General features: G+C 40.6%; 1 protein-coding gene across 1 annotated transcript; it reads right to left on the bottom strand.

Annotated features, from left to right (window-relative positions):
* Positions 1–308: 308 nt before the first annotated feature.
* Positions 309–2,834, bottom strand: LOC148035007 (pentatricopeptide repeat-containing protein At2g33680-like). The gene has a single exon (XM_087680757.1). The coding sequence runs from the start codon at positions 2,832–2,834 to the stop codon at positions 309–311; it is 2,526 nt and encodes an 841-aa protein (XP_087536883.1).
* Between the last annotated feature and the right edge of the window lie 7,737 nt (positions 2,835–10,571).

Below are 10,571 nucleotides of genomic sequence, written 5' to 3'. Positions count from 1 at the left end.
ACTTGAGTGCTTGGCTAACCATGCAAAGACTGTATATTTGTATTCAGAGTTACCTGTGTGAAATGAAGTGAGATAGCTATACTTGTTTTCTGGTTATTACCTTGCATGATATGGCTTGCTGCAGTGCACATGTGCACATGCGCACGCACATGCACTATGTTATTTAGTCTCGTCTTTACTAAACTTCGTGGAAATGTTTAAATGAAGGTTCGTTCAAAGGATTTGTAGTAAGAGCTCTTTACACACACGTCTTCAAAATTGAGCCATGCGTGTAATACTAATTGCTTACAACTCAATTCAATCAAGTTTTAAAAAACTATATCTAGATTTGGCATGTAACCTTCATTCTTTATTTGTGAATTCACAACTCCTATCGTTATTGAGATGTTTTCAGTATAATTGGCACCCACAACAAACTGCTGTAATTCTTCATTTACCTCTATCACTGCAGTTGCAAGCTTTTTCTTTGCCCCTGCATGTTTTCTCATATGCTCCATCTTGTTAACATCACTCCACCTGCCTGCATTTCCATAAATGTCTGCCATGAGTAAGAATGGAGCACCATCAGTTTGCACCTCTGCAAGTTGCTGAAAATATGTGTGTCCCAGATCCACTTTACCGTATAGTTTACATGCATTAAGCATAGCTCCGAGAATTTCCTTGTATGGGAAACATTGCATAGCTTCAACAAACTTTACTGCCTCATGAAAATGTCCTGACTTTGCAAGTAGATCAACCATACAAGTGCAATGATCCAAAGTAGGCTCAATACCATACTTTTCCCTCATCACTTGGAAGTACTCCTTCCCTTTAAGAACTAGGTTGGCATGGCTGCATGCAGCAAGAATACAAGTGAATGTAATAGCATCTGGCTTTACACCTTGCTCTAGCATGTCCTCAAAGCATTGTAAAGCTGCAATACATTGATGATTATCTCCATATGCCCGAATCAATGCAGTCCATGATACAACATCCTGGCAAGGCATCTTGTCAAACACTTTGAGTGCTTCTTCAAGTGAGCCACATTTACCATACATGTCTATTAACATGTTATCAACAAAGAGTTTGCCTTCTAATGCTGCTGTTCTGATTGCAGCATGCACTTTTCGGCCTGTTTCTATAGCCCCTACAGAGCCACAAGCTTGCAAGCAGTGAATAAATGTGACAGTATCTGCAATCAAACCCTGCAGTTGCATCAATCTGAAACTATTCAGCACTTGCTCATAATGACCATGTTCAGAATACCCTGAAATCATGGTTGCCCATGAGATAGCATCTCGAACTGGCAGACCATCAAACTCTTTCTGCGCCTCCAAAAGTAGGCCAAACTTTATATACATGTCTACTGTTGTGGTACCCACATGAAGCCCTCTCTCGAGTCCTTTCATAGTTATATCAGCATGTATCTTTTGCCCTGTTTCTAAATCTCCTACAATGCCACAGGCTTTCAAGCTGCAAACTAATGTGACCGCGACTGGAGAAATGCCCTCAAGCTGCATCTGATTGTAACAGTAGAGCGCCTTTTCCCCAAATCCATGCTCAACATATCCTGTAGTCAATGCATTCCACGAAATTGTATCACGCATAGAAAGCCTGTCAAATACCAAGTGTGCTTCAGAACATGAGCCACTTTTGACATACATGTTTACCAAACTGTTGCCAACGATAGGCTGTATTTCCAATCCTTTCTTAACAATCTCATTATGAATTGCCCTACCTTGTTCAACATCTGTTAGCTTAGCACATGCTTTTAAAAGGGCCAGATAGATGTAGTTAGTTCTGTTATCTTTTTCCACAAGCCTGTCTGCCATGTCAACACAAGCTTCAGCAGTTACAACTGACGCACCTGCTTTTTGCATTGCTTCAAAACAGCGTAGTGCTTCCTCTGCAAGTCCATTTTCAGCATAACCCCCAACCAATACAGTCCATGAGACGGCATCTTGAACAGCAAGCTTGTCAAACAGAAGATGTGCTTCTGAGAGCCAACCGCATTTGCAATACATGTCAAGTATTGTATTGCCAACATACCCATCATTTTCCAAACCATTTTTTATGATTTCAGAATGTGTTCTCAGGCCAGCTTCTATGTCTTTGAGCCTTGCACATGCTTTCAGTGAGGCTACATATATGTAACTGTTTCTGTGGCCTCTTTCTATATCAGTCATGTGAGAACAGACACTAGAGTTGCTTACAGATGTGGCATCATTCAGAGAATCACCCTCCATTTGCATCAGTTCCACACAGCTGAGCACTTCCTCCGAACATCCATGCTCATCGTATCCTGAAATCAGAGCAATCCATGCGACCATGTCATGAACAGAAAGCCTGTCAAACACTCGGCGAGCCTCTGCAAGAAAAGAGCACTTGGCATACATGTCTACCAGGGTGCTGCCAAGAAAGAGATCTGTGTCCAGTCCTCTTTTAACAATTTCTGTGTGCATGGTGCAGCCTTGCGTTCGATCCGTCAGCCTGGCACAAGCTCGGAGGAGGGCAAGGAATGTGATATTATTCGGTTGAATGAGCTCTTCTTGCATCCTGTGGAAGAGCGGGAAGGCGTGTTGTGGCGGGCCACATTGGGTGTACCCCGTGATGAGGGAAGTCCAGGAGTAAATGTTCCGGTGAGCAAGGCGGTCGAAGAGGGAGTGGGCCTCCGGCAAGCGTCCAAAGTCCACCAACAAGGGCACCAGGTAGTTACCCAGGACTGCGTGGGTGTCCAGGCGAAGCTGCCGCAGATGTGCGTGCAGCTGCTTAGCCTGCAGCCCGTCCCTCTTTTGCCTGCACTTCTGCAGCAGGCTGGTGAGCTTCTCGATTGTGGGCTGATGTTGGTGAGCCATGCAGAAGCGGCTACCTCTGTGGATAAGCTCTGCATCTCCTCAGACGTCCTGTGTATTTGGTCGCCGGCAAGAAGCATGTTCTCGGCGCATACACACACAGCTACCTTTCAAGATCTATCAGATGGCAGCAGAAGCATCCCCAACAGTTGATTGAGAGCAGCTGTGCCCAAGACACAAAACAGACAGAATGTGTTTGCAAGTAGATCAGTTGCTTCAAGCTCAATTTTGACATTTTATTGTTGGAAGCAAAACAGAACAAACACGAACACGAACACGAATTTTGCAACACGCCTTCGTAAGGGCCACGTGTGATGCCATGCCTAAGTCGACAACGTAAAACTAGTAAAAGGGCGAGTGAAAACACCAAGGCCTCACTTGTGCTAACAAGGAGAGAGAGGGTGTTTGAGGTGAGATAGAGCCATTTAGAGGAGACAAAGAAAAGGTATTCAAGTGAAACATGATTTCTACCAATCAATGATTACCAAGTCTTTTGACTTCTCCAAGTTCATAGACCACCATTATTTTTAGCGATACTCCTTAAAGTTATAACACAAAGTTTAGAGTGGTCAAATAAACCAGCCACACACTATTAAATGTGACTCTAAACTTGTGCAAGTGAGATGTATTTAGGTACTATGTGCTAAACACGTGCAGATGATGCAGGTGTCTAGTAGGGGTAAAGAATTACCCCCCCCCCCTCTGCAGGCATCTCAATCATTAGTTTCAGTTTCATGGATGTGACAATGGTGAGAAGAATCGAGCGGAGTGGCAATGAACTAATCTTAATTATCAAGATTATGGGCATTTAACCCACATGCGTTAGCATTCATAGCCACTTACTCACCACATGGAGTGGTGAGCCCATGTAGAGGAATGCATGGATGCTTGCCTTGTGAAGTGATTTGCAAGGGTGGACAGGAAGGGGGATGTCACAATGCCATAGTGTAAGTAAGAACAATGTTCTACCTTTAGCAAATGAAGATTGTAAAGGTTCTCTCAAACAAAAAAGGGAGGATGAAGAGCTTGATGGTGGTACTATTAATCAAGAAGCTACTCCACCCCAAGACATGAAAGTTAAAGAAAAGCCTACCAACTCTAAGGAGTATATCAAACTCAAGATCAAGGCAAATTCACAAATTGTCTCAAAATTCTCAAATGGTGTTTTTGCAAAAAAACTTGGGAAAATTTTTCAAGGATCAAGTGATAAGATTACACTTGATGTCAAAGCTTGCCAATATCATTAGGTTTAACACTAAAACCATTCTAGTGCTTTTTACAAGAAAAACCCCCAAACCTATGGAGGTCACCACGAGGTTTAATGCTATCGTCAAGGGCAAGGGAATGGTGGATCAAATCTACTACAATGGTAGGGGGATTTTTTTAGGTCAATAAGAGTGAGGTTATGAAAAAAATACTAGCTCAATGAATTATTTCTAGTGCCTAGACTTGGTTTACATCATGGTGTGGTAACAGCCAATGAAATTACACAAAGATTGCATCAAGAAAAACTATCCAATGTGGGCTGAAATTTTAGATTTGTGAGCTTATCTCTAGAAAGGCTTCTTGAGATTGAAAGGGGCTTGGGAGGGACTATATATGTTCCTCCTCTCCGCAAGCCCCTTCAAGGACAAGGTTTCTATGTTGTGGGACACAAGGGAAGAGAAACTTGAGGATGTGGCTTTGGATATGCTTTATGTGGGTGGGCTTAAGTATAACCCATTGATCATGTATTTTTCATTACTGATCTCTTTCATTATCTTTGTGGCATCATTGTCTTGGACACATGTCACTCAAAAAAAGGAAAGTTTTGACTCATTTGTAGTATCTCCCGCCCTTGGACTCTTGTTTTGATTATTGTGATCATTGTTTATATGGTAGGTAGACACGTAATACTCATAATAAGTGTGGCTCTATGCACATGGGTGAGCCCTCAACTCTTGTTCATTAGGATGTTTGTAGTCCCATGCCTTGTTATTTTGTCATGTTTATTGATGGCTTTTCACATAAAGTCTAGGCCTTATCCTATAAAGTAGAAGTCAAAATTTTCAGCCACTTTTTAGTGCTTTGTTGCTTTGGTTGAGAACTAGTTAAGATCAAATAATGGGGTTGAGTCTATATCATGTGCTTTTGAGCAATTTTGTGATGATCGAGGCATTAAGTGCCAATTGACCACTCCTTATACCCCAACCTAGAATGGTATTGTAGAGCACATAAATAGGACCATTCAGGGAGGGTCAATAGTAGTATGCTTAGTCATGAAAGCTTACCTCATACATTTTGGGTTGAAGTAGTTACTATTGTAACTCAAATGATTAATAGATTTGCATGTAGTGTTCTTAGTGGTAGAGTTACTAAGGAGTTATGGTTAGGTAAGCCTTCCTCATTTCCACACTTACAAGTCTTTGGACATGAGACATTTTACCATATTCCCAAAGATAACCACAATTAGTTGGATTCCAAGTTTGTCAAATGCATCTTTCTTAGGTATGGTGATGCTAGTGAGATAGTCTATCACCTTTAAGATCCACAGGCTAGGAAAGTTATCCATAACCATGATGTTGTATTTCATGAAAAAAATATGCATAAGCAACTTGAACAAGTCATTGAGGTACATAGGGTGATCTTTCAGGAGAAACCTCCTATCACCTTCTAGCTCACCCTAGTTAGACAACTTGTTGCTATTGTTGATGCTCTAGTGGCCTAGGATCTGCTTCTTGTGTAGGACCATGTTGATGATGATGGATAGAGAGGATAAGATATATTGGCTCTATAGCCAAGTCTATTAGAGCTTCACGTCCTCCTAATCATTATGAGGAAGCTATGTATAGAGGTGATAAATCAGCTTGGGAGAGGGCTATGTAGTCTGAGTTTGACTCCTTGTAGAAAAATCATAATTAGGATTTGGTTTCCTTGCCCAATAGAGCTATGCAAGTAGATGTATAAGCTAAAGAGCACCCTTGGTCACCCTAAGCTAGCATATAAGGCCCAATTAGTTGCAAAGGATTTTAAATAGGAGAAGGGAGTTGATCTTAATGAGATCTTCTCCCCTATGGTCAAAATGACTACTGTTTGCTTGGGTTTTGGCCTTGGTTGCACAGTTAGATTTGGACTTGTACCAGATTTATATTAAGATGACTTTTCTCCATGGGTTCCTGCATGAGGACATCTATATGTAGCAACCTAAGGGCTTTATGAAAAAGGTAAGGGAACATCTAGTGTGCAAGTTGAGGAAGAGTATTTATGGGCTTAAGCATGCACCTAATGAGTGGTATCATAAGTTTTATATCTTTATGCATTCACAATCCTATACATATAATAGCGCTATGGATCCGTGTCTTTACATAAAGAAGGCCCGTGATGGTAGCCTTATCATTTTGGTACTTTATGTTGATGATATACTAATTGCTAGCGGTACTCATAATAAGCTAGATGCTTTAAAGACCTAGCTCAACAAGAGCTTTGAGATGAAGTACATGGGACATGCTTCTCATATACTTTGTATGTGCATTACACACAATTGCTCTAAGAGACTCCTCTACTTGTATGTAGAAGGAGTATATCCACAAGATACTTGAGTAGTTTCATATGTAGGGTGATAAGCCCATTGACACCCCTTTACCTTCCCATGTGAAGGTTAATTAGGCCCATTGTCCCTAGTTGGATGATGAGAGTGCTGAGATGGCTAAGATTCTTTATGTATTAGCAAGTTTGATGTATGCCACGATAGCCACTAGACCTGACATAGCATTTGCAGTATGAGTTGTTGCTCGTTTAGAGGTGACACCTAGCTCTAGCGACATTGGGACTTCATAAAGGGTATCATGAGATACCTTAAGGGCATTGCAAACTTGTGCTTTTGCTATGACAGATAGGATACTAGAGTTGTGGGTTATACTAACTCAGATTATATAGGACATGTAGATAGTAGGAAGTCTACCTCTAGCTATGTCTTTACCTTTGCTAGAGGTGCTATTTTTTTAATGTTTAGGGTATAGAAATGCATTGCCTTGTCTACTATTGAGATTGATATATTTTAGCCAACACCACTGTCTACTATCAAGGCTAAGTACATTGCAGCCACACTATCTTGTCTACTAACCAGACTGAGTACATTGTAGCCACCATTGAGGGTCATAAGGAGACACTATGGTTAGGTTGTCTGGTCGTAGACCTTGGTATCACATCCATGATTCCTACCTTGCATTCGAATTTCAGGTGCCATCTAGTTTGTATATAATCCAATTTTCCATGAGAAGACCATGCACATGGAGGTGCGTAATCACTTCACTAGAGAGGCGATTGAGGACAGACAGATAGAGCTCAAAGATCTCTATCGATGAGAACCTTGCTGATCTTCTCACAAAAAGCCTCCCAATGGAATGTTATGCTTTTCTTGGGAAGACGATGGGTGTAGGATGAGATGACGTCTTTTCTTATCCAGTTATATTCATAAGTACATTTGGTATTTTTCTTTTCACTCCATGCACATTCGCCTACAAGTGGGAGGTTGTTGAGAGTTAAAGGTCGTCTATGCCTAGGCACCTACATTACCTTGTACTTAGTGCCCATGCACACTTGCACACTGGAGGTGGTGGGCACTCCATCAATATTACCTTTATTCTTTATTCTTTACTATGAAATAATAAAGGGAATGCAGGTCACACATTGGGACTGTTGGAGGTTCCACATATTGGGCTTTCTCTCTTAAGTTCAAAACCTCCATTGCCATAGCTCTTGCTTTTGCTTGTGCTCTTCTCACTCTCACTCCTACTTAACCTTACACATTGGGGCTGTTGGAGGTTCCACATATTGGGCTTTCTCTCTTAAGTTCAAAACCTCCATTGCCATAGCTCTTGCTTTTGCTTGTGCTCTTCTCACTCTCACTCCTACTTAACCTTACACAAATTGTTTGTAATTTGTGGACACTTGATAATGCAATTATTCAAAAATTGCATGTAGTTTAGGTGCTCAATGCCATTAGGGATTTGAAGCTTTGTGCCATGAATTATAATTCTATTTGATGATTCTATTGGCGTTTATGATTTGCAAACATAATGGATTGTGCATGCATATGACACAATCAAATGGTATGGTGATTCCAAAACTGTGCATGTATATGACGTGATTGAATGGTATGGTGATTCCAAAACTATGCAAACTATAATTTGAAAATTGTTTGTAATCTGTGGACACTAGACTATATAGTGATTCCGAACTAGTAATGTGGTTTAGGTGCTACAATGCCATTAGTTTGAAGCCTCAACCCCTTTAAGGTGCTTTTTGTCTACACAAAGGGCCAAGGTGTCAAAAATCATGTGGTGGGGGATCTTGCTTAAGTTGTTGTGCCAAACACACACCATACACACAAGAGGAAGCTCACTCGAGGATACAAGAAGAGAGATGGAGGCCAAAACATTTTCTTGCTGGTTTTTTTCTTCTTCTTCCACACACAATACAATGTATACGAAGTATAGATAAGATACAACATAAAGAAAAGTGACCTTCTAAGTCAAATAGTGCATTATAACCATGCCAGTTATAGGTAGGTGCAACAAACTAAATATAATAAGTGATAAGTTAGTAGCCATGTGTGGATCATAATGACTATCAACGTGCTAAGTGTAATCATGCTAACCCATCTAGCGAGGCGGTCCATCATTAATGTTTGCATGTGTTGAGTGTGCTATCTCAATACTCCCCCTCACGCTCAATTGTATCTCTCCAGCTTCAAGTAAGCTTCGAAACTTTCGAAGCTTCTCAGTACCTAATGCCTTTGTGAAAATGTTAGCTATCTTATCCTATGTGTACCAAGTCAATCTCTCTTGTAAGTACCTTCTCTCTCACAAAGTAGTAATGCACCTCAATGCGTTTTGTTCTAGCATGGAACACTGGGTTCCTAGCTAGCTATATGTTGCTCATGTTGAGGTAGCTCCTCTACAATAGCCTTCTCTCTTTGTAGTATTTGTTTTGGTATGTCATGTTGCTTGAGATTATTCCCTTGCGCTCGATGGTTGACTGGACCTGGCTATTTACTTCCTTGGAGAGAGCCAATCTTGCTCCAACAGGTACTAGCTAAGTGGCTAGACTTGCCGCATATGTCACATTTGAATGACAATTGGGCCATCTCCTTGTATATCCAAATCACCCAATAACTTTTACAGGCATACTACCTCACATGCTACCATAGCAAGACCTCTATACTCAGTCTCTATACTCTATAAAGCAACTATAGGTTGCTTTTTGCTGCTCCACGTAACTGTTGCACTATCAAGGGAAAACATGACTCTGTTGGTAGATCTTCTCTCAGACATGCTACCAACCCAATCTACATCTATGTATCCAAACACCTATATATCCTTATCGGTCTCATAAAAAAGTCCATAATGCAAAGTTAACTTCACATATCTCAATATGCATCTAATTACATCCAAGTGAGGCTTTCTAGGGATCTGCATAAACTGACTGACAAGGCCAATAACATAGCTGAAGTCTGGTCATCTATATCAAACTTCCTACTATCCTCCTAAACATAGTAGGGTCTTCTATCTCATCCCCAACATCAACACTCAACTTCACATTTTGCCTCAATGGCACTAAAAGAGGCTTATATGCTATTATACCATACTTGGACAACATATCCAAGCCATATTGCCTTTCGAATAGCCATATAACATCATCACATTTGATCACCTCAATACCAAGAAAGTACCTCAAGCACACCCAAATCCTTCATGATCTCAAGCTTCTGCTTCAAGAAGTCCTTAACTTCAACAATCTCATTGCCACTATCACTTGTAATAATCAAGTTATCCACATAGATGATTATGATGACCAAGCCTACAACTCCCTTTCTCACATAAAGTAAGTGGTCAGCATCAGAGACATAAAAGCCAATGTTGATAAGATACTTTCTGATCTTGTCATCAGAGCATACTCTAGGTGCTTACTTCAATCCACAGAGCACTTTCTTTAACCTGTAGACATATGTGGGATGCTCTAAATCCTCATAGCTTGCGTACTGCTCCATATACACCTCTTTTTGCAATTCACCATACAAGAAGGCATTCTTGACATCCATTTACTACAAATTCCAACCTTTGGTTACTGCCAAAGAAATCACACATCTAACAATTGCTATCATAGTAACTAACCTAAATGTCTCTTCATAATCTATGCCATATATTTGTGCATAGCCTTTTGCAACTAACCTAGCCTTATACTTGCTAATCGAATCATTTGCATTATGCTTGATTTTGTAAACCTACTTACAACAATAGCATTCTTGTCCTTAGGCAGCAATGGTATCAAATCCCAAGTCTTATTGGCTTCTAATGTAGGCATCTCCTCATCCATTGATTCATCCTAATGAGCATGACCAACAACATCCTCAAAGCAAGTGGGTTCAACATCCTCAATCACCTTTACCATATAAGCATAATGATGACATGCATAACCCTTAAAACCAAATCTTTTGGTAGGGTATATAACCCTACTAGACTTGTATACCACTAGATTAGTTAATGGAGCCTTTACATTACCACGTGCTCTCTATACACCTAGTGCCTTGACTGAAGGAATACCAAACTCATCATCCAAACTCTCTAAACCACTAGAATCTCCATCAAATCCCAAATGAATAGTAGATACATCATTACCATATGTGACACTTTTTTCTTTCCTTTGTCTTTACTTGCAACACTTATAGATCCACCTGAAGATATGGGACTACTCCTTAGT

The sequence above is a fragment of the Lygodium microphyllum genome, chromosome 6 (genome assembly GCF_053477565.2).
Source record: "Lygodium microphyllum isolate KBCC chromosome 6, Lygodium_microphyllum_v1.1.10, whole genome shotgun sequence".
In the NCBI taxonomy this organism is placed as follows: domain Eukaryota; kingdom Viridiplantae; phylum Streptophyta; class Polypodiopsida; order Schizaeales; family Lygodiaceae; genus Lygodium; species Lygodium microphyllum.
This window is presented reverse-complemented; position numbering and strand designations above follow the sequence as displayed.